General features: G+C 35.1%; 1 protein-coding gene across 1 annotated transcript; it reads right to left on the bottom strand.

Moving 5' to 3' along the window:
- Positions 1 to 18,308: 18,308 nt before the first annotated feature.
- Positions 18,309 to 18,968, bottom strand: LOC149187257 (uncharacterized). Its single transcript, XM_089409596.1, has one exon. It carries the CDS (start codon positions 18,966 to 18,968, stop codon positions 18,309 to 18,311), a length of 660 nt encoding a protein of 219 aa, XP_089265722.1.
- Between the last annotated feature and the right edge of the window lie 7,530 nt (positions 18,969 to 26,498).

Raw genomic sequence — 26,498 nt, 5'->3', positions numbered from 1 at the left:
ATGAGAGGGCAACAAGGATTTGCTTTTACATACTCCACTTTTGTGGATGAGAGGGCAACAAGGCTTTGCTTTTCTTAGCTCCATGTAATCAAACCAGAGCCAAAAGTGAAACAATTTCTAGATGTGGACTTACGTTCATCAATACTACCTCCCCAATCTGAATCATTAAATCCAACAAGAATGAATTTTTTAGAAGAGTAGTAATGAATACCAAAATTTAGAGTGCCTTTCACATACCTTAAAATCCTCTTCGCTCCCTTCATATGTATTTGAGATGGATTTTTCATATACCTTGAAACAAGTGAAACTGAATATGTAATATTAAACCTTATATGGGTTAGAAATATCAAGCTCCCCACAATACTTCTGTAAGTTTTCTCATCAACTAAATCAACATCATCATCTCTACAGAACACCTCTCCATGAGAACTTGGAGTAGGAGATGGATTACAATCAAGCATATCAAATTTATCTAGCATATGTTGTTCATACTTTGTCTAACAAATGAAAATCTCATCCTTAATTTGATAAACCTCCATTCTCAGAAAATATTTCATGATGCCTAGATCTTTGATTTCAAATTCATTCATCATAGCAACTTTGAATTTATATTTCATCTTAGAACTACTACCAATATACAATAAATCATCAACATACAAACTTATGATTAGAATATCAATACCTTCTTGTTTGTAGTAAAGGGTAGGATCACTCTTACTTCTCTGGAAGCCATTTTCCTGAAAGTATCCATCAATCCTTGCATACCACGCTCTTGGTGCTTGCTTGAGACCATACAAAGCTTTCGTCAACTTGTAGACATTATTCTCCTTTCCTTCCACTTCAAAACCTTGTGGTTGCTCCACATATACTTCCTCTTCTAAGTACCCATTCAAGAAGGCACTTTTCACGTCCATATGATGTATGCTCCACTTTTTCTGAGCTGTTAACGAAATCAACATTCTCATGGTCTCATGTCTTGCTACTCGTGCAAATGTCTCTTCATAATCAATTCCATACTTCTATGTGAATACTTTAGCAACTAATCTTGCTTTGTGTCTTTCAACACTCCCATCACTGTTAAATTTAGTCGTATAGACCCATTTGGTGCCAATCTTTTTCTTGTCATGTGGAACCTCTGTCAACTTCCAGTGTCATTCCTTTGAATGGAATCCATCTCTTCTTGCATGGCTTGCATCCAAACCTCATGAGTACATGCATCTTCAAAACATGATGGTTCAAAATCAGCCTTGGCTAATAAAGTGAAATTGACTATCTCACCTATTGGGATTTCTTCATGTGCTTGATTTGCACTCCTCTGATAAATATCACTCAATATTCTTACCTTCCTTGTAGTACTTAGAGAATAAGTTGGACTTGACCTTGATGTTGAAGAAATTGATGAAGGGCTACTTGGTGGAGTTAACCCACTAGTTACAGAAACATTATTTGGCTTCTTGTGATCAATATCAACAATTATATCATCATTCCAAACAGATTTTGTCTTCTCAACATGGCCTTTTTTATGACCATAAACTCCCCCTTCATAGAAAATTACATCTCTTGAGACAATAAGCTTGTTATTTAGAGTATTATACAATTTATAAGCATTGCTTGACTCACTATACCCAATAAAAATACATAACTCACTCTTTGCATCTAACTTTTTTCTATTCTAATCAAGTACATGAACATAAGCCAAACAACCAAAAACTTTGAAATGATTAACATTAGGCCTCTTTCCATACCAAGCTTCATAAGAAGTCATCTTTTCCAATGCACTAGTGGGGCTACAGTTGAGGATGTACACTATTGTAGCAATTGCATCTCCCCAATAAGAATTTCTCAACCCCTTAGTTTGTAACATGCATCTTGCCATTTCAACCATAGTACGATTCTTCCTTTCAGCTATGCCATTCTATTGGGGTGTGCATGTCCTAGGATGTTTCCTCCTGATGCCATTCATACCACAATAACTCTGGAAATCTTTTGAACAAAATTCTCCTCTACAGTCAGTCCGCAAACATTTGATCTCTCACCCTTTCTCATTTTCTACGAGGGCTTTGAACTTCTTAAATGTATCGAGTGCCTCACTTTTGGCCTTAAAAAAATATACCCAACAATTTCGTGAGTAATCATCAATACAGGTGATGAAATATGATGACTTACCCAAACTTTTAGTCTGCATAGGACCACATATGCCTGAATGAACACGCTGAAGTGGGTGATGAGCCCTCCATGTAGTGCCCTTTGGAAACCTTTCCCTTGCATGTTTTCCTTTAGCACATCCTTCACAAACCTCCTTATGCTCTTCTACCTTGGGCAAACCAAAAACTAATGCATGTGAGGTTAGGAACTTAAATCTGTGAAAATTTAAATACCCATACCTAAGATGCCATAACCAACTTGAATCCTCATAAGCCATATTAGCAAGATTGTTGTTATGTTCATCAAACCTCAAGGGAAACATCCTATTTCTTGTCATAGGCACAATAGTAATCACCCTATTTCTCTTATTCTTATCATAGATAGTACATGTCTTATTTTCAAAGACTACTTTATAATTTTTCTCACGTAGTTGCCCAACGCTCAACAAATTATGCTTCAATTGTGGAGTATAATAAATTTCATGAATACTCTTTATACCTTCTTTTGTTTGGACCTCCATAGCTCCTTTGGAAGCAACCTCCAATGATTTATCATCACCAAGCTAGATCTTGGATTTGAAACTTCCATCCTTTGCTGAAAGCAACTTCTCATTCCCTATCATATGGTTAGAGCATCCAGGATCTAGGTATCAAACATCTTTACTCATATTTTTACCTTTGGAATAAGATAAAAATAAGTGATCTGGAGGATACTCACCACTTTCTTTAGCATAGTTAGCATTTTTACCTTCTTTCAATCTGCATTCTCTTTCAAAGTGGCCATACCTATTACAATAGTAACATTGAACATTTCTCATATCAAATCTACCTCTACCTCTTAAACTACCTCTTCCACTTGATCCACCTCTTCCCCTACCTCTTGAAGAATTGTGGCTTTGCCATTTACCTTTACCTTGACCTTGATTGCTTTTGGCACTACTGCTGCTTGCATCTTCATTCTTTGTAATTTGTAATTTAGAGGAAAACACTTTCTCTACACCTTCATAAGTGTCCTTCAATCTTTCTTCATGAGATATCAAGGATCCAACCAATTGATCAAATTGTAATTTTGTCAAATCCTTACTTTCTTCCATGATTACATGATTCCATCTATGTGTTAAATATCTCAATGTTTTTTTAATTAAAACTTCATTACTTATAGTTTCTTCAAGTGTAGCCATTTTATTGACCACATATTTGACTCTTACATAATAGTCACTCACACTTTTAGCTTCTTGCATCTTCAAATTCTCAAACTCTCGCTTCAATGTCTGAAGCTTGACCACCTTAATTTGATCACTACCTTGGTAAGCTTCTTCTAGAGTCTCCCAGACATCTTTGGTAGGTTTTGCTCCTGATATTCTTAGAAATAAGCTCTTATCAAGAGCTATTTGAATGTGAAATAAAGCTTGAGCATTCTTCTTCCTTGCTTCCATTCTCGCTTTTCTTTCTTTGGTTGTAAGGGCACTCCAATCAGCGGGCTCCTCATAACCTGATTCAATAATCTCCCATAAATATTTTCCAATAAAAAAGGTTAGCATCTTAATGCACCAATAATCATAATTGTTTCCATCAAATTCTCGAAGAGCATCTCGTTAGAATTCAACATGATTACCTTTGGCGAAATTCCAACAATAAAACTTTAAACCAAAACAATTTTACCTACTCTGATACCACTTGTAGAATATGAAATGGCCTCTTTAAGCGAGCTCATAAGCCAACATAACTATGAAGAAAAATACATATAAAAAAAATGAAAAAATAAAACACAATTAGTGTGTGAGCTCAAACCTGTTGTAAATATCATATATATATTAAACCATTAACTGCATTCTTATATAGTAAAATTATTACTAATATGATTATCAATCAACTATCTAATCTCAAACAAATCTACTGACACTACCAATCTTGTGAAAGCTAATTTCCATCACTAAACACCCTAATAATTTGCTGCCCTAATTTTTCCAAAGAACACAAAATCTGCTAATTAATTTGTCAGCAATTTACATAACAAAATTAAGCATTATTCTCAACAACACAGAGATAAGAAATTACCGAAATTCTTTGAGCCGGCCTCCCAATCAAGTAACAATGTGAAGCTATATTAGAGGAATAACCAGTAAAGACGCGAGAAAGCTTGAGAAATAGAGATTGCTCTGCCCAACTCTACTAGTTTGTTACTCTAAGGTTTATTAAGGTTTATTATTTTTTTAATTGAAGGTTTTGATTGATTTAAAAAAAATATGTTTAACATATGTGTAGTTTGTTTAGTCGGAATGTTTTTCAATAGTTGTAATGTATTGAAGACTTTGTTAGGTTGTATTGACTTTAAATAAGTTAAAAAAATTATGTCCACTAAACTTTTACCTAGCTTCAAAGTATACCTAATTTTAGAAAAATTGCTTCATATTTTGGTTGTAGAGGATAAAGACTCTTCAACACTTATTTTTTATTTTGTTTCTATCAAGCTGATTTTTAAGAGTTAAGTAAAATCATAATTAATAATAATATCTTTATTGCAATAATTTTTTATTTTATATTTATCAATAGTAAATACAAGTGAAGTCTTCCAATATATCTATTACATTAATATTTTTTTTTTTTTTTTTTATATTATGTATGTTTATTAGTTTATTAAGTTTATTTTTAATGTATTTGTATTAGTTTATTAAATATATGTCTTCGTTAGACTTGTTCTTCCTTCAAATGGAATATGATGGAAGGATTGACATTTCCATATTTTTTCCTTTCATAGTTACTTTTTATCATGATGTAGTAAAAATGTTTTCATTAATATAGAAATAGAAATATGTCGTAAAGATGTTTTCATTAATATAAAAATATTATACTAAATATTGTTAAACTATAAAAGTTTTAAATGCAATTTTTTATTAATAAGAAGTTATGGGTGAAGCATATTTATTTCACCAACTTATATATTATTTAGCAATTTAGAAATCTAATAAATACCTTCATAATATTAATATTTGAAAGAACTTTCAATTAAGTGATATTAAGTCATGTTCGGCCTGGAGTATGCTGTAAAACTACTTCTGGTTGGCTAAGAGCTCGTCTTCCTCAGACATAAGGACACAGGTTAACGACCCAAGACCCAGAGGCATCTGGCAGGAGTGAGAGCCTGCTCCCGATTACGGACCACCAGCAGGGTTATGTCAGGTGGCGTGGTTTTCCTATTTAACAGTGATGAGTCAAACCCAGCATTCGCGGATAGCAGCCAGAGATGGCTGTCCTCACTGTTGGTTTGACACCTGAGTTGATAGGTTTTACCACCTTCGGAAAAAAAAAAAAAAAAAAAGGTGATATTAGGTCATGTAGAGATAGTTCGATTCCACTTTTAATTCATCATGGCATGAACTTTATAGTGAATACGCATTTAATTTGATTGATAAAAATAATTATGATGTACAATTGAAAAAATATTTTATGAAATATGATTTTATTTATTATTAATATTTTTATTAAATTTAATTATTAATAAAAAGATTATTTTGGGATCTCGAGGTTTAAAATATAGATATGGTGCACAACAATGAAATCGTATTATTTTTTAGCACGGCTTAATATTGTACCAGTGGAATTCCGTATGGACATGCTCTGTGTCCCAATGGTAATGGTAATCTTTGTAGGTGGAATTTGCAGGTTTTCCAGGATTGCAACTATTCCAAAATAAGATCCAAGCCAATCAAATGAACGAAAACTAAAAAGTAAATTAAATTATTATTTCAATAATAGATAAATACTATATCTCATATATATATCAATATAGCAAATTAATTCAGAATTGAATGCATCATATCCTATTTGTTATAGAGATAATAATAATAATAATATTATAATTTAATTAAGTTTTATAATTTTATATTAACTACAATATTCCTAAAGTATTACACATTTAAAATAAAAATATCAATTACTTTTTACATTATTTTCTATGCTAATGCTTTTTGACATTACACATTTATAATAAAAATATCAATAACTTTTTACATTATTTTCAATGCTAATGCTTTTTGGAATATCAATAGTATGAACCAATTAGAGTTCTCATTTATTATTATTAAATTTAATTAGTAAATATGTATTACACATTTACATTATCAATAACTTTTTACATTATTTTCAATGCTAATTTTTTTTGGCATATCAATAGTATGATTAAATTAGAGTTCTCATTCATTATTATTAAATTTACTTAATAAATTTCTGTTATCACAAACTTTTTACGCCGTAAGGCGTTCCCTCTGAGAAAGATATCCCTAAAATGTGAAGTGTGCGATTCTGAGTCATTGATTCTGTGTGTTAGACGATTGGGGTGTTTTCTGCCGTTGATTTAATCTATTTTTTTCATAGAAAAATATTATTTTTTCCACCAGCTGGAAAACAGAGAGGGAGGATCTGGCAATGGGCCATGAAATGCCAGGCCATGAGACTCTTCGCAGTCACTGAACCGAAACGTGTCTTCGCAGTGATGAAACGTGTCTTTCTTCTTGGTTTCGTGTCTTTCTTCCTGCCTGAGGGCCGCGCAACAGATGGGGACAATGGGGACAATGGGGATCCTCTTGAATATAATGAGTCCATTCCGTTTCGGTGATCCATCGACTTGGCGGTTCTCTACAGTTGGCTAATTGTATCAGTTCCTTCTGCTGTTCTTCATCGCCGATGGAATTAGATTCGGTCGGCCGTGCAGCGCACGGTCGAATCCTGCATCCTCGCAGTTCATTACCGTTACGCAACTCTGTCGGTTGCCCCAGCTGACACATCGGTCCATCGTCGTTCTCGGAATGAATCTCGGCATCTGGATTTCCATGGTGGAGCGACGTCTGTTCATGATCACTGTCGAAGCGATTCTTGGCTTCCAAGTCTTCAACCGCTTGCCTTGCATCGCCAGACATTTTATCAAAACAATTGCAGTGTAGAGATTACTTTGTCTCTCTCTTCTTATTTCCTCAACGCCTTACTTGCATTACAAACTCAAATAAACAAGTATCAATCATCGCAGTTCTGAGGAAGCAAAGAATACATCACACACAGCAGCCAAAACATGAGTCTGGAGGGGGCAGAAATACATAGGAGAAACCAAATAGCAGAATGGGATGAAAGTGCACAACAGAAATCATGAGCCAGAAAGAAAGCAGTATCAGTTGTAAGATTACACAATGACAAAGTCGTAAAGACACCCTCAAGCATAAATAGATTCTGATCCTACAGGATGGTTCCGTACGGAACCTCTTCTCCACCCAACACCTGTGGAAAATCTTTCAATTGAGAAATGGTTAAGGACTCAACATTGCCGCGCAACAGAGACGGAATTTACCTTGGAAATTCACCTTTGGGCTATTAACTATGTCATATGGAAAGGAGTCCATCTTGGATGCATTCAAATTTCTAATGAAATTAGATGACAGGATATCAGGTTTGTTTTCTATTTCTTAAAGTTTGTGTGTCATAAATGAAATCATACTGACAATGAGGGTTTTTGCCTATCAATATTTCTTGCTGCAACCTGGTGCACGTGACCCTCCGATGCAGTGTTTCATTAAAAGGCGCAAAGAAACATCCACATATTACTTGTATCTCGAGCTTACACCAAGTATGCATCCATCACTAATTTGAATTTCAAATCTGTCATCAACCATGATGCTTGATAAGTTTGAAGCTGAAAGGCTACAAACTTTATTGTTTATTCTCTTTTTGATGAAATCCTATTTTAAGTTTGAAGATCTGTGCAATTTCATTGGATATTTCGTTTGACTTGATCTTTGGAGCAGTATATAATTTGCATTTGTGCCTTTAACACATTGAGGGAGAGCCTGAAAATAACCTGTTCTATATGTTTATTTTTCACTAAGTACAGTGTTGGTTTTCTATTATTTTGTCAATACTCACATTGTAGTTGGTGTTTATTAACAAGAGTTGTTGACCTTATATTGTCCATTATTGACTTCTTTTCTTTATACTTCCTTGTGAACACGAAACATGGGCTGTACAGACTGTGTACAGTTAGCTGAGATTCACCTTGAAGTAAATTGTTCTGACCAAAAAGCTTTTGGTTGTCTGAGCTCCAGTTATATTTTGTACAGCGTTTGAATAAGTTAGGCATCCATGGAAGCTACATTTGAAGAGATACATTTTGTACCAAATTGATTGGATTATGCATTTGTGATCCTTTTGCTATATTTCATTTGATCAAGGGGTGAGGTGCGGGGCCACAGATTGTTGAAAAAATAATTGAATGGATGCTCATGATTTGTTTGGCTTTTATTGGTGATTTTAGCCTTTTTTACATTTGGTTAGTCATTTTTGCAAATACTTTATTCGAGTACAAATTCCTATTTCGACAATACAAAGCACTTCATTCCTTATCGAAGTGAGGGGATTAAATTCTTTGTTTAGCTCTTTCAAGTCAATGGACAAAATACTTCATAAGCACAATAATAAACATAATATGATAATAAGAGTGCCATTTTTAACTAATTTTTATAAATGCAATCATGACAGATGACCCTTGTAATAAAAAAATGTTTAAGTTGCTAAATAAGAATTTGTGATTCCAATACCAAGAAAAGGCATGGAATTCTGAACCATCTACTGCGGTAATTGTGTAATATTTTAGTTAATTCAAACATCTACAGACTGTACCTTGAACATCCAGCAACCATTGACATATTACACTTCAAGTTCCAGTGAAATTTTAGATTACTCTCAAGGTGGCAACATTTATTGAAATGTGGCCATAAATGAAGACTCTGCAGCCACCACAAATTCAAATGTCCAGATTCAAACCAAAGGGGTTGCCATTTTCTTTGAAGTAAATATTTGAAGCCAAGAGGGCAATTAGATTAAAAAGCCCCTTTAATTTAAGAAAACTAGACTTCTAATGATTACTCGTAAGATGCAATAATTGACTTGATATGATACAAGAATGTCTCATGCATTGAAAATTGTGTTAATTTAATTTTTAGAATTAGTTTTTCAATGTTCAATACAATTTACGTATTTTAATAAGAAATTGCTGCTTCAGTTTTATGTATGTGACCAATTGTAATTTATAATTTACTCAGAAACTTAGTGGAGTCTTGGAAAGGCAAGGTAGATTAAATTCATGTGAACATTCTGTTGAAATCAACCTCCATCGAAGGAAGAGGATTGATGACATAAATGAAAGATGTTTGACAACTGAAAGCAAAATGTGTAATTTTCAAAATCAGAATCAGTAGACACCTTTTTGAACACTGTAACCCTTCTAATTTGCAGACTAAAGCTTAAATTGCTCCCACATGTCTCATTTTTGGCCATGTTTAAGAAATTCTCTGAGCAATATCATCTAGTTTTATAGTCCTCTAATTATGCTAATTGAGTAGAGTTGTATTGTTCATTTTCCGTTCAATTTGCATGCCATGTTTTTCTGTACCTTTTGCAATCTTATTTGTTATATGTTTCATGTTATTTTATCTTTTCCTCTACCTCTTTATATTTTTTACTGATCTCATTATCAAGCTCATCCACAACTTGATTTGCACCGTTTATGGAAAATGGGAAATTTCTATTGGCTGCAAGGAGGTTCAGGCATCCAACTAGTACTGAATACATAATCTCTCTTGACACTGATGATCTGTCCCAAGGAAGCAATGCTTATGTAGGAAAACTGAGGTATGTTACTATTCCAGTGATTGATATCCATATTAGGGTTCTTCTATTCAGTCATGCCTGCAATAGTACTTAAAATGGGATGATTCTTGTGACAGAAATTACCTTCAAGTTCGTCATGTTAGGATTTTTTAAATAAATTATTATTTCTTATTGAGGTCAATTGTGTATCCTAAGGGTCAACATTTCTTCAGTAACTTTTATCATCTAGAGCTCTCTTTAAGATAAGAGAATTTTACAAATGTCCAAAAATTGACCATTGATCCCAAAGAGGTGGGTGGCAAAGATGGATGTAAGCTGACGTGGAGCGAACTATCAAAATTTCCTGGCAAGGATGTCACCTCATATCAATTTCGGGTGGAAAACGAGTGTAAATCTTGTGTAGCTGAAAATGTAATTGTGGAGGTCCGCCCCCAAAAATCCTAATGATGGATATCGACCAGTGCTTTTCGTTGTGGGCGGTCCTATTTCACCAGGATCCTCCAGAGTTGGCGGCTTGGCCATTCCTACATTATTTCAAATTGCTGAACTCTCTTTCTGGAATGTCAACTATGTGTGCTGAGTAAAGTCCGATGGGAGAATAGGATATTCATTAGATGCTATTATTGATATCGTTTTTCAAGTTATTGTTATAAAATGCCGGGCTTCCTCGCTTATTTTTGGAATCTGGACTATGTGTGCTGAGTAAAGTGCCATGGGAGGATAGGATATTCATTAGCTGCAGTTCTTATTATTATCGTGATATAGTTTTTCAAGATATTGATATAATAGTTCTGGTTTCATCGCTTATTTTTGAAGAGTATAATTATTTTTGGTAATTTTTTCAATTTATTACATAAATATATATATCACTATTTTTAAGTTGGATATGAAGTTGTGTATATATTTTCTAAGTAATTTGATTTTTGCTATTTGATATCTAAATAGTTTGTGTTTAGATGCCCTGTAATATTAGCAGTTATATTACAATAATTAGATTTTTGTTATTTTTATTTCTTGCCTACATAATATAGCTTATATGTACACATATACTCTTCCATTCTCCTCTCTTTCATGCTTATTTTTAAAATAACTCTAAATTTGTGGCACTTTTTATTTTATATGCAACCTATAAAACCATTGAAATGCACATGTATTTTGGAATGAAATAGAAAACCATATTACCAAATCCAATTATGATCCCTCTATATATTATTATCTTTCATGTGTTTGTAAAAAAACTAAAAGCAATGTTAAGTGTAAGCTAATTAATGGCACTTATTGTCAAAAGTGACACTCCTTCAATCTAACTCTTTTTTCTTAGCTATTTTTTGTTCCATGCCTATATGTAATGTGGACTATTAGCCTAACTCGCTTTGAGTGAAACTATTGGATCTAAATGTTATATTCTAGATGAAAGTGTAGTTATTAGCAAAATCAACAATTGATAAGAGAGCACCCATGTGAATATACATTTACATATTCTAAAATGTTCAACTTAGCATTGAACCATATGGGCATGTTAAACATATTGTTATGTCTCTTCCAATAAATTTTCCATGGTCATAGACTTTAACCTAGTTGGAAAATAAAAATATATATAATTTCGCTCTTACAACAATCAACTACATCACATTTCAAAGTGTAATCTAAAAAACAAAGATATGGCTTAACTTCCGAAATCACTAGTTGTATTTTTATTCTTTGATTCTCTCATGCCATATCATACATGACATATTTGAAGCTTTGTACTGAAACCTCCTTCCTCATTTATTAATTAGCACTTGAATGCTTGCACTTTCTCAATAATGTCATTCCACCACACTTGGGTAATGTACTAAGACATATTTTTTTAAAACATCTACAATCCTTTGGCCTTTATCTATCATGCTATGAATAGATTTTGTAGTAATATAGCTAATCATTCCACACTTGGGTAATGTACTAAGACATATTTTTTAAAAACATCTACAATCCTTTGGCCTTTATCTATCATGCTATGAATAGATTTTGTAGTAATATAACTAATCATTCCACTGTAAAAATCTTAAAAAATCCATGAAATTGTATGTCAAAATAATCACAAAATTCAATGTTGTATGTACAACATGCATTACATTTTTTTTTATTTGAATGCACCAACTATTGAATTCTTGAATTATATTTTTCCTCAATTAAGTGCACTATAATCATTCCATATTCCATAAAATTATATTTTGTTTCATATCAATAGATTGTTTATAGATTGTTTAGTGTGGGTATCAATGTCTCTAGAACCCTTGTTCAATTTCAACACATCCTTTTGTTTAGAGGAAGTCCTAGTATTTGGATGCCAAGGATTTTATTTGAGTCCCTTATCTACTCCAATTAAGTTCATGTATAAATAAGCTAGCCTAAGAATGAATGCCCATATATGTATTTTCTAAGTTTTGTTAAGTTTTTCCCACCTAGAAAACCTACAAATGGTTTTGAGATTATAGTTTAATTATATAAGATGTTTGTTTTAGAAAACAATATTTTCTTATAATATTGCCAACAATTAATTGTGATAGTAGATGTTTTGACTATACTACATTCTTTTTTTTTTTTAGACAAATTTTGGCTGCTATATTATGATCTGAAAAAAGGAGTCAGTTCTCCATACATACAATACTATCTGCATATCTTGGATCAGAGGAATTACAAAATGAGTCCCTTCCTTGATCCTCGTTCTAGTTGTTCTGCCCCTAAAACTTCCTAAACTGTTGTAAATCCTAACATACTGTAAAGACCAAAACTTGCATCTACACATCATATTTAATCTATCTCGATATGACTAATCTGCCTGGCTGTGGACTCTTCCGGGTTTGGATTTGGTTCCATCTATTTTGCGCTGGAGGAGCTGGGGGCTTCTTTATTCTTTTTATCCATCATGAACTGTAGGATAGCAATAGACTCCTCTGCGTGGCTGCAGCGATTTGCCAAGTTTCTGAACTGTTCATATAGAGAGGACACTCTATGCAAGAAAAGGTTAATTTCTGCCCTGTATTTCTCGTTCAATATCTTGAACTGATCCTCCATTCTTGTCTCTAAACTCTTGACCTGATCCTCCATGATGCGCTGTTGCGCTCTTAACTCATCAAATTCCGCTTGGAGATCTGCACAATGGAGACAGTCTTCAGATCGGTCCATCTTGGTCTCGATTGATTTCCTGTTTGAAGTCTTTATTACTAAAGCACAGGTCTTTGGAGCGCTGAATCGATTGTGGCAAGCAGCTACTGTAACACAAACAAATGGAAGCCGGTTACCACGGTGCCGATACTTGCTCAGACAAATTTTGGCGTAATGAAATAAGCTGTTCTCTGCTGTATAAATAGAGTTTAGTCGCGCGCTTCTATAGTGGTGAAGTGCCAAACCGGGCACCATGTGACTTCTGCATATCTGCCTTGTGATCTGTCTCGGATCGCACACAGCATGGAGGGTTGTTCTAATAGTACACTTCACACCTGAAAGCATATGGCTTCTCATGCTCTCAGACGAATTCCTGGTAGCAAATCTTGGCAAAATCCTGCCTACCTATCCTTTTCTATCATCGGCATGAGTTCCCTGATCTATAACACTGGTTCTGTCTGCTGAAGGTCGCCTATTGTTGACTGGATGCGTGAGGGTCATGGTAACGGTTGAAAAGTCGTGCTGGAATTGCAGCTCAGACTACCAATAGGTCTTTCGCATGCTTTGCTGGCATGCTTGTCCGCTTCCCTGTTCAAATTGCGAAGAATGTGATAAAATCTAACCTCTTCCATTGCCTCTTGAAGGATTTTATTTCTTTGGTTTATCTGTTGGAGGAGAACATTTGGTGTATGCTGCCGAAGCGCCATGAGCCTAATGATTATTGAGGAATCCCCGAATACCACTGCCTGCTTTATCCCTAGTTTGATTAATTGGGTGAGACCCTGAAACAGGGCAAGTCCTTCAGCTCTATTGTTGGAGTTCTCCCCTAGTCCCCATTCATACCGAAGGATGCAGTTTCCGTTTGCATTACAGATAAGGCCCCCTGCGCCGGCCTGACCCAGATTCGACTTAGAAGCGCCATCGAAGAATAAGCAGTACCTGTTGCAGTTGCTTAGCCAGTTGGAGAATTCCTCTTCCTTCAATCTCAATTTCCATGCGCTATTTGATTCTTTGGTTTTTATTCCCCTTCTGCTGACTTCCTGTGCGCTATTTGCATTCTCCAGAACGTAGCTGAGGAAGTTTCTTTCCTCAATACTGTAATTTGTTGCCTCTACTTTGCCACTGGTGTGGTTCGTAATTGTTTCTAGAGCCAACATTTTGGCTTTGTGGTAGATTTTCCTGGTATTGAAACCGTTCTCCTGGAAGACCTTGCCATTTCGCGCTAACCAAATGCGCCATAGAAGGGTGAACGGTATGGTGTTCCATACTCTTTGGGCCAGTTTGCTTCTCTTCTCTTTCCAAGGGCAGTTCTTCCTCCATTTGTAGATCGTTTCAGCGATGGTGGTCTGAGGCTCCCAGGATGATTCTCCTATTGAGGCCATGTTCTTCCAGCATTCACTGGCTACCGGACAATCTATAAATAAATGCTGCTTTGTTTCTTCAGAGCTGCAACAGTTTGGACACCTGGATGGCCCCATTATGCCTCTCTTTCTTAGGTTTTCTGCTGTTAAATTTTTCCCTTTCAGAAGCAGCCAAATGAAGAATTTAACCTTGGGAGGTGCTTCTGCTTTCCATACTAATTTCCAGTGGTTCCAGATTTCCAGTTGAAAAATGCTGTCACATAGATATTGATGGCCAGCTTTAACTGAGTATTGTGATCCAGTTGGGTCCCATCGATACCCATCCAGTGCACCTTCTTGAACCGGAGCTTTGCTGTGGAGGAGCTTCTTTAAGGCGTTGAGGCTGGTTTCTAGCACATTGGGAGGATCCGGAAATTTCCAGCCTGTCTAGGCATGAGTGTGAGTGTCCCATTTTGATATTTAGGACAAGTGTAAGAGCCCTTTATCATTAAGCCAGTTAATGACAGGGAGTGCCTCTGCTTTTGTTCACATAGGTTGCTGCTCGAGGATTTTGTCCATAGAGAAATTGATGCTGTCTCCCCCGCCTGGGACCTTAGAGATGTTTTGGTACATGAATGGTATTGCCTTCTTGCAAAGTTGCCAAATTTTTGTGCAATCCCTATTAGGTATATTAGACTCCAAGAGCTGTTGCCTTGTACAGTTTAAATATTTTGCCTCCAGTACCTTCTTCCACCACGCTGTAGGTCCTGTGATCATTCTCCATACTATTTTTGCTCCAAGGGCCAGGTTGAGAAGCTTTGGGGATCTGATGCCCAATCCTCCTTTTTCCTGAGATTGGATTATGTTCTTCCAGCTTACTAGATTAAATTTACTTTTTACCGTTTTCCCTCCTTGCCAAAGAAAGTGTTTAAGAACTCTTTCCATTTTTTGGTGGAAATTTGCTGGAGCAAGATATAGAGAAAAATGATAAATAGGGAGAGATGCAATACTTGATTTTAGGAGAATGAGTCTTCCAGCTGGGTTCAACCATATTGTGCCCCATTGCTGCACTTTCCTCTCTATTTTGTCAAGTATCCCATTCCAAGTATCAGCTTTCAAGGGTCCCAAACTTACTGGCATTCCAAGATAGGAGAAGTGATTCCAGATTAGACTGCAGGAAACTCCAAATATGGTTGCGATACTATGGATGGTGTGATTTGTTGCGTTCCATCCATAGATACAGCTTTTTATCTGATTTATTTTCCCTCCTGAGTAGTCCATGTATTGGTCCAAGAGTTTTTTGAACCGCCTTGCAATTGTTGTAGATGCTCCTCCTATCAGCAGAGTATCATCTGCGAACTGTGAATGATTGATGTTCTTTGTTCCATGTTCGATCTTGATGCCAGTGATTAACCCAACTCTCCGATTATAATCCAAGGCTTGACTGAATGATTCACCCATGAGGATAAACAGATAAGGGGAGAGAGGGCAACCTTGCCTAAGGCCACGGGATGATTGGAAGGCTACGCATGATCTCCCATTTATCGGAGGGGAGATCCAAGGCCCAGTTATACATGCAGCGATCATGGTGATGAAGGAAGGGTCGAACCCAATTTTGTGAAGGACAACATACAGATAGGAGTGCCTTACTCTATCGAAAGCATTTGCAAGATCCAGCTTTAGAACAAATCCTTTTTCCTTCCTGGCTAAACTCGAATGAATGGCCTCTTGAACGAGAAGAATAGAATCAGTAATGTGCCTGTTGGGGAGAAATCCCCCTTGATTCTCAGAGATCAGGGAGGGAAGGAGGGGCTTAAGCCTGGCTGCCAATATTTTTGAGATAATTTTGTAGGCTGAGTTGCATAATGAGATTGGCCAGAATCTCGAGAAGGAGGAAGGGCGATTTTCTTTTGGAATCAGAGCAAGATACGTGGAATTGGTGAATCCCCCCATTTTACCTTTTTTCATCACCCAACGAATCATCTTTAGGAGATCTTTTTTTATAATTGACCAGTATTCCCGATAGAAGCATATGGGGAATCCGTCTGGTCCTGGCGCTTTGTTCGGATGCAGACTCCAAATAGCTGCTTTGATTTCTTCTTCTTCTACTTCTTTCGTTAGACTGTTGTTCATTTCTTGTGTGACCCCTTTGGGCATATGTTGGAGCAGGCTTGAGTAATCTTCCTCACCTTTTTCTTCTGTCAGAAGCTTGCTAAAATGCTTGGTGGCTGCTTCCTTTATAGATTCCTGGGTACTAAATCGGTTTCCTTCATTGTCTATTATTGTGCTTACTGTGTTTCTGAGTTTTCTCACAGTGGCTTGCTTATGAAAGTAAGCAGTGTTTTTATCTCCTTCCTGCAACCAAAGTTGCCTTGATTTCAATCTCCACTTTATTTCCTCATCCCTGAGTATTTGATTCAGCTGCAAGTATAATTTGCCTTCTTGTTCTTTATTCTGCTGGGATAGTCCTTGCATTTCGATTCTCTGTTGCACATCCTCCAAATCTTGCTTGATTTTCTTTTTGTTCAATTTGGGCTCTTTATAATTGCTCTTCGCCCAATCCTTTAAAGCCTGTCGAACTCTTTTAAGCTTTGTCTCCCATATATAGGTTGGAAACCCCTCTACATGATGAAACCATGTCGATTGCACCACTTCTTTTGCCTCTGGTATCCGGTTCCATATTGAGCTATATTTGAATGGTATGGGCCCTAAAGGGCAGTGGCTTTGAAGAGTTAGAGTTATCGGATAGTGATCAGAGGCCGATACATTGAGGATATTTGAGTAGCTTGATGAGAAAGTGGAGAGATATGCGATGCTGATAAGGAACCTATCAAGCCGTTCCATGATGTTGCTGGCTCCGATTCTTCTGTTACTCCAGGTATATCTACGGTTTTTGGGCCTGACATCGACCAATTCATGTTCCTGTATTATGCTCTCAAGTCGATTTCTAGAGGGGTCAGGGGTGAAGTTACCTCCTCTCTTCTCATTAGCATGCAGCACTAAATTAAAGTCCCCTGCCACAATGAGATTGGTATTCTGTTCCGCTTCTATATTTGCTTTTAGAGTGTCCCAGCATATCTCTTTCTCTCTATATTGATTTGGAGCATACACATTGTAAACCGTTACAGATTGGCCTCCTGTTCTGCTTTCAAGTGTGGTTCGGATCCAGTTTTGATGCACGATGGTAGAGCTGCACTTCCATTTGCTACTGTCCCATAAAGTTGCTATACCGCCCGAGGCTCCTCTTGCCTCACTTATGCTTCCACAGAAGCGTTTCTGCTGATTAATTACTCTATTCATTTCACATTGATCTTGCTTTGTTTCTTGTATAAGCATGATTTCAGGGTTCTCACTGTGAATTAACTCCTTGAGGGCAACCAACTTGGAGGGGTGCCCTAATCCCCTGCTATTCCAGGATAGTATTTTCATCATGAGATACTAGATATGTGGAGAGGTGCTCGCCTCTCATGTCCTTTATTACAGTTTTCTTTCTTCGGATGCCCAAGAATGAAGTTCTCTATTGGTGTTTGAGTGCCCAGTGCTATGTCTTTTTGTCCACTTTCGTCCCTTTGCTGTTTAGCTGATTTTCTTCCAGGTCCTTGCTTTTTTGGAATGTCGCTGGGCGCTCCATGGTCCTTTGAAGAGCTCCTAGTGATTCTCGAAGAGGGTGGTTCAGGAGGGGGCTGCGTGGAGGGGGGAGAATATTGATGAGGCAGGGGTTCATTGGATGGAATGTCAAGGCCCGTTTCCACTTCAGAGAGGATCGAAAAAGGATTGGAGGAAGGAGGCAGAGGAGGATCGAGGTTCGAAGAGGGGGGGAAGAAGGGCGCTGATGAGAGGATCCAGGGATATCAGGATCCACAGGAGATTTGAGGGTGGGCATTGATTTTTTCTTTTTCACAGGTTCCCAATTGCCATCTTGCTCCTCATTTTCTACATTAACTATTTTGGTGCATCTATTTGCAAAGTGCCCGTATTCGTGGCATACCTTGCATTTGAAGGGTATCTGCTCGTAGTCCAATTGCTAGATGTGGCTCCAATCATCCACTTTCAGCTTGATCGCCTCCGGTAGTCCTTGTCCTAGGTCAACCTCCACACAGATCCTTGCGCATGCCTGCATATTGTCTTTGGGTTCACTGCGATCTATGTATTTTCCAACCGCATTCCCTATGGCTTTAACTGAGTCATCCCCCCAGCAGTGAAGAGGCAGATGGGGCAGCCGTACCCAAACTGGAACAGCATTCGGGATATCAAGTTTTGGATCAAAATCCGGGGTCCATTTGTTGAGGTAGAGACCCCTGGAGTCCATAAAATATGGCCCGTTCTTGAATATTAGGTCTTTATCCTCCTTTGTCTCGAAATGGAATGTGAAATATCCTCTGCCACAAAATCTGATAGATATTTTACCTTGAATCTTGTCCGACCAGTTCCTTTCGATCCATTTTTGCACTATTCTGGGCGACGACCAAAGTCCTGTGAACTGTCCGATTAATCCTTTCTCTGCTAGGGATAGAGCTGCCATGCTTGGGATAGCAGGCGGCAGTTGAACTTCCTGTAATACATCTAGTTTCTTTACAAACTTTGTTGCTGCTGGTCGGGGACGCTGAGGAGGGAGATATTTCACCAGGTTGGAGAAGGCTTTTTGTAGATCCAGATCCCCGTGGGGTGGATCCAGAGGATCCATGCTGAAACGCGTTCTCAATCTGTTGCAGGCTTCGGCTCCGGTTCGCGCGCGCAGCTAGGTCTCGTATTTTTTTTATTGGACTATACTACATTCTTAAGAATAACTTTTCTTACAAATTTTACTAAAGTCATGTAATAATTCTAACAATAGTATAGGTAGAGAGGTTGGACTTATATTTTAGCATTCTTGATCTCTTTATTGTGGAGCCACAAACATTGGAATTCTTACCCCTTAAATAAATTACTAGTGAATTTTTGAAGGAGAATGTACATGCATATGGGTACATTTTGTGATGTTTAATTATGAACTAAGGCTAAAACATATGAATATCTTTAGTAGAAGGTTGTGGATTCCTTGCCTCTCTAAATCTATTCATAGTAATTTAGCCTCAACAACCTATTTTCATGAAACAATTATTATATTTTCATAAAAGGTTAAAATTATATTTTTGTCCAAGGATTTCTTAATATTATCTTGTGATGGAGGAGAAACAATAGTGATACCCAATGTGATAAAATTTGGATTGACCTCGTGAAAGCCTACAGTTTTTAATACCTATCCTCTCATTTTCTCTTCCTTCAATGACCTTTTCAATTGGATTCTCTTTCCTCAGATGATTTCTAATTGATATTTCCATTCTTCATGTTTGCATCAATTGCCAATATGGAAAAGACAAAAATATTCCTTCTAGTTACATAATAAAAAAAGAAGTTGTCTTCCAAACAAACAAAAGAAAGTAGCGGTAAATAGGTGAGACAAGGGAAGGTGGGTATGAGGGGTTAGCTAAAGAGAGGTGAATTTGGAAGATAAAATGGGTAGGTGAGAGAAAGTGGTGAGCATGAATTAAAAGTGGGAAAAGCCGTTGGTGAGTAGTCCCCGAATGTATATGGATATAGGAGGAAAATAGGGAAGATTAGAGAAAATCCAAAGATAGTTGAGACTCAAAGGAATGGGAATTATTGTGTGAGGTGAGAGAAACAAAGGAAGAGGAGGTTAGAAGAGGTGAAAGGTGATTAGATATGGCAGGGGGAGTGGTGGTTGACAGTATTTTTATATGTTTTCCATTAGGATAAGAACACTTGTGCATTTAGATTCTCAACCAAGGTCTCTGATGTACTTGTGAGATGTTGTGCATTGTATGTATAGGCTACAAATACTTAACTTGAATTAGTTTGTCTAATATTCTTCTACCTAGAAAGGAACTTACCTTACATCCCAATCACTCTTGTCAGTGACTATATATTTGAGAAATGATGATGCTAATGGGAACCCTACCCTTGCCAAGAAATCATCTTGCATGATTTGGGGACTTCCCAATTTCCATAAGTCACAACTCTTCTTGTGGAAAATATTTAGTAAAAATAATCTATGAATTGAAAAAGTCATTGCAAAAAACAAAAATAAAACTACACACAGACACAAAATGAAATATTACCAAGCTATATAATACTTTGCTCGGAATGATCTTTGCCTTCCAAAATAAGGCATTGTATTGAACAATAAAAACATAACTCAAACCAAATCACACATCGCCATAAACTATACAGTTGGAGTGGGAACAATATCTCATGAAATTTGTATTCTATACCATGATAGTTGGGACTATGGGCTCTAGGAGTCATTCCCTTTTGAATGAAGATGGAAATCCCTTTTGTAAATGATCTTGCTTGAAAATAATATCTAAATATAGATCCACTTGAAGATATGGTATTCCAAATTCATTGCAAGAAAATTATAAATATAGAAACACTTGAGAATATACTCAAGTAATTACAAAAGCTACCTAAATATAGATCCACTTGATGAAAGGATATTCTCAATTTGCTACAACTCATAAATAGTTCCAAGGTTCATGCTAAATCCTAGTTGATTGTCAAGCTTTAAATATGTAATGTGGTTTAAAATAAGTTTCTCAAATATGTTTAACAAAATTATTAATAGTGTGGTGCTCCCTATATCCATAGTATATACATGGAATGTACTTAAATATTACAAAAATGGATATCCACACATGATGACATAGATATATGCCTTCCAATAATTATAAATACAAAATTTATCTGTTGTATTATCTTCCCCAAATGGCTACATGATTAGTGGTTTTGGATCTCCTCCTTTATGACTTTCTAAATCTACAATACATGTATCTACAATTTCTCTATTCCAATAACTTGAATTTCTTCAACCTTGTAGCTTGTGAACCCTTTCCTATAACAATTTTTTCACACATGATAAATTATTTCAAAATTAAATACTGGACAAATTGATTGGCCCCAATATTTATTGCACTTTATTGAAATACTAAAATACAAAGAAAAACATTTTAATCATAAATTTTGCACATGATCATTAAAGTTAGTTGATACATAATCATATATATATGGAAGGAATTAAAAATAAGGAAAACATGGTGCAAAAATGTGGTAATTTTACAACTCATAATCTCTTCCAAACTAAATTTATTGCATGCCATGATGCAAGTTTCTTCCTCTAAATCAACCAAGCTATAAGGACACATGTTTATTGATGCCTTCCCTTTTACAATGCACAATGATAAAGAGTATTTTCAATACCTTATAATTTCCTTTACTATCAAACTCAAAGAGAGAGAGAGAGAGAGACCATTATTAACTTCCACAATCCATGACATAATTATTTTCATAATTAAACAAGAATTCACATCAAATATTTTGAAAAAATTGCCCTACACAAGAAGAATTCATTTCATTCAATTACGTATTAACATCTACATTAGTGTGAACATATGCATTATATTTTGCATAGAAAAAAATTGGTTTTGATGACGAATATTGTTTTAGATTCAAAACGTCCATAGTAACAAGATGGACACTCTTTATTATTCTCCAATTTTGCAATAAATTATGTAGTGAGGGAATGTACATGGGTATGGGAGGAAAAGAGGGAATATGGGAGAAAATTCAAAGAAAGTTGAGACTCAGAGGTATGTTAATTATGGTGGGAGATGAGAGAAACAAACGAAGAGGAGGTTAGAAGAGGTGATAGGTGATCATATATGGTAGGGGGAGTGGTGGTTAAAGTATTGTTTCTATATGTTTTCCATTAGGATAATAACACTTGTGCATTTAGCTTCTCAACCAAGGTCTTTGATGTACTTGTGAGATGTTTTGCATTGTATATATAGGCTACAAGTACTCGCATAATTTTTTCTAATATGCTTCTACATATAAAGGAACTTACATTACATCCCAATCACTCTTTTCAATGACTATATATTTGAATAAGGATCATGCTAATGGAAACACTGCCATTTCCAAGAAATCATCTTGCTTGATTTGAAAGGCAGACATGAAATGAAATATTATTGATTTAACTATATAATGCTATACTCTAATGGAGTGATGTCTGCCTTCCAAAATAAGGCATTGAAGTGAACAATTAAAACATAACTCAAACCAAATCACATAACACCACAAACTATATAGTTGGAGTGGGAACAAGATCTCATGAAATTTGGATTCTATACCATGATTGTTAGGACTATGTGCTCTAGGATTCATTCCCTTTTGAATGGAGATGGAAATCTCTTTTATAAATAATATTTCATGAAACAAATATCTAAATATATATCCACTTGAGGATACTATATTCCCAAGTCATTACGAAAAAAATTATAAATATAGATACACTTGAGAATATTCTCAAGTGATTACAAAATATATCTAAATATAGATCCAATTGATGATAGCTTATTCTCAATTGACTACAACTCATAAATAGTTCCAAGGTTCATTCTAACTCCCATTAGATTTTCAAATTTTAAATAAGTAATGTGGTTAACAATAAGTTGCCCAAAATATGTTTAACAAAATTATTAATAGTGTTGTGCTCCCTATATCCATGGTATATACATGGAATGTCCTTAAATATTATAAAAATTTATATCCACACATGATGACATAGAAATATGCCTTCCAATAATTAGAACTATGAAATTTATATATTATATTGTCTTCCCCAAATGGCTACATGCCTAGTGTTGTTGGATCTCCTCCTCTATGGCTTTGTAGATCTACAATACATGGATCTACAATTGCTTTCTTCCATTAACTTGAATTTCTTCAACCTACTAGATTATGGATTCTTTCCTATAAAAAAAATGTTTAAACATGATAAATTACTTAAAAATTAAATACACAATACACTTATTCACCTCAATACCTATTGTAATTTATCTAAATACTAAAAATGACAATGAAAACACTTTAATCATAACTTTCTCACGTGACCATTAAAATTGGTTGATACATAATCATGCATATATGGAAGTAATTAAAAATAAGGAAAAGATGATGCAAAAATGTGGTAATTTTGCAACTAGTAATCTCAACCAAACTAAATTTCTTGCATTCCTTCATGTAATTTTCTTCCTCTAAATCAACCCAGCTATAAGTATACATGTTGATTGATTTCTTCCATTTTCCAATGCACATTGATCAAGAGTATTTTCAATGCCTTATAATTTCATTTACTATTCAATTGAGAGAGAGAGGCCATTATTAGCTTGCACCAACCATGATATAATTATTTTCATAATTAAACAAGAAATAACATCATATATTTTGAAAAAATAGCCATATACAAGAAGAATGCATTTCCTTTATTTAGGTATTTAACATCTACATTAGTCTAAACATATGCATTATATTTTCCATAGATAAAACACAAATTATTATGGATGATGAATATTGTTTTAGATTCAAAACATGGATTGTAATAATATGGATATTCTAGCCCTACACAAGAAGAATGCATTTCCTTCATTTGCGTATTTAACATATACATTAGTATAAACATATGCATTATATTTTGCATAGAAAAAACACAAATTGGTGGTGATGATGAATATTGTTTTCGATTAAAAACATGGATTTTAATAAGATGGACACTCTTAGGATGTCACAGTTCATGGTTGTAGGGAAACCATGGGGGATTGCAACATATAAATTATAAATGTTTAAATTAATTTAAATATATAATTTCTATATATGCATTTTCATTTATGTATATTTAATTAATCTACATTGACCACCTCCCAAACCAAATCACCACATCACCACAAAATATATAGTTGGAGTGGGAACAAGATCTCATGAAATGTGTATTCTATACCATGATAGTTGGGACTATGTTGTCTAGGATTCATTCCATTTTGAATGGAGATGGAAATCCCTTTTATAAATGAGCTTGCTTGAAACAAATATCTAGATATAAATCCACTTGAGTATATGATATTCCCAAGGCGTTAAATTTTTTTATAAATATAAATACACTTGACAATATTCTCAAGTGATTACAAAATATATATCATATAGATCCACTTGATGATAAGGTGTTCTCAATTGAATGAAACTTATAAATAGTTCCAAGGTTCCTACTAACTCAGAGTCCATTGTCAATTTTGAAATAAGTAATGTGGTTTACAATAAGTCGCTCAAAATATGTTTAAAAAAATTATTAATAGTGGTGTGCTCCCTATTCCCATGGTATATACATGGAATTTCCTTAAATATTATAAAAATGGATATCCACACATGATGACATAGAAATATTCCTTCCAATATTTATAACTATGAAATTTATCTATTGTATTATCTTCTCCAAATGATTACATGACTAAAGAGAGGTGAATTTGGAAGATAAAATGGGTAGGTGAGAGAAAGTGGTGAGCATGAATGAAAAGTGGGAAAATTCGTTGGCAGAGGAGGTGAGTAGTCACCAAATGTATATGGATATAGGAGGAAAAGAGGGAAGATAGGATAAAATCCAAAGATAGTTGAGACTCAAAGGAATGGGAATTATTATGTGAGGTGAGAGAGACAAAGGAAGAGGAGGTTAGAAGAGGTGAAAGGTGATCAGATATGGTAGGGGGAGTGGTGGTTGATAGTATTTCTATATGTTTTCCATTAAGATAAGAACACTTGTGCATTTCGCTTCTCAACCAAGGTCTGTCATGTACTTGTAAGATGTTGTGTATTGTATGTATAGGCTACAAATACTTAACTTGAATTAGTTTGTCTAATATTCTTCTACATAGACAGGAACTTACCTTACATCCCAATCACTCTTGTCAATGACTATATATTTGAGAAATGATTATGCTAATGGGAACCCTACCCTTGCCAAGAAATCATCTTGCATGATTTGGGGACTTTGCACTTTCCATAAGTCACAACTCTTCTTGTGGAAAGTATTTAGTAAAAATAATCTATGAATTGAAAAATTCATTGCAAAAAACAAAAATAAAACTACATAGAGACACAAAATGAAATATTACCAAGCTATATAATACTCTACTCAAAGTGATCTCTACCTTAAAAAATAAGGCATTGTATTAAACAATAAAAACATCACTGAAACCAAATCACACATCACCACAAATTTTATAGTTGGAGTGGGAACAATATCTCATGAAATTTGTATTCTATACCATGATAGTTGGGACTATGGGTTCTAGGAGTCATTCCCTTTTGAATGGAGATGGAACTCCCTTTTGTAAATGATCTTGCTTGAAAAAAATATCTAAATATATATCCACTTGAAGATATGGTATTCCAAAGTCATTGCAAGAAAATTATAAATATAGAAACACTTGAGAATATACTGAAGTAATTACAGAAGCTATCTAAATATAGATCCACTTGATGAAAGGATATTCTCAATTTGCTACAACTCATAAATAGTTCCAAGGTTCATGCTAAATCCTAGTTGATTGTCAAGCTTTAAATATGTAATGTGGTTTAAAATAATTTTCTCAAATATGTTTAACAAAATTATTAATAGTGTGGTGCTCCCTATATCCATAGTATATACATGGAATGTACTTAAATATTATAAAAATGGATATCCACACATGATGACATAGAAATATGCCTTCCAATAATTATAAATACAAAATTTATCTATTATATTGTCTTCCCCAAATGGCTACATGATTAGTGGTTTTGGATCTCCTCCTCTATGACTTTCTAGATCTACAATACATGTATCTACAATTTCTCTATTCCAATAACTTGAATTTCTTCAACCTTGTAGCTTGTGAACCCTTTCTTATGACAATTTTTTCACACACGATAAATTACTTCAAAATTAAATGTTGGATACATTGATTGGCCCCAATATTTATTGCACTTTATTGAAATACTAAAAAATACAATGAAAAACACTTTAATCATAAATTTTGCACATGATCATTAAATTTAGTTGATACATAATCATATATATGTGGAAGGAATTATAAGTAAGGAAAACATAGTGCAAAAATGTGTTAATTTTACAACTCATAATCTCTTCCAAACTAAATTTATTGCATGCCATGATGCAAGTTTCTTCCTCTAAATCAACCAAGCTATAAGGACACATGTTTATTGATGCTTTCCCTTTTACAATGCACAATGATAAAGTGTATTGTCAATACCTTATAATTTCCTTTACTATCAAACTCAGAGAGAGAGAGAGAGAGACCATCATTAGCTTGCGCAATCCATGACA

Source organism: Pinus tabuliformis, chromosome 3_1 (genome assembly GCF_031772625.1).
Source record: "Pinus tabuliformis cultivar Carrire ecotype Pingquan chromosome 3_1, CPIR1, whole genome shotgun sequence".
Taxonomy (NCBI): Eukaryota; Viridiplantae; Streptophyta; class Pinopsida; order Pinales; family Pinaceae; genus Pinus; species Pinus tabuliformis.
This window is presented reverse-complemented; position numbering and strand designations above follow the sequence as displayed.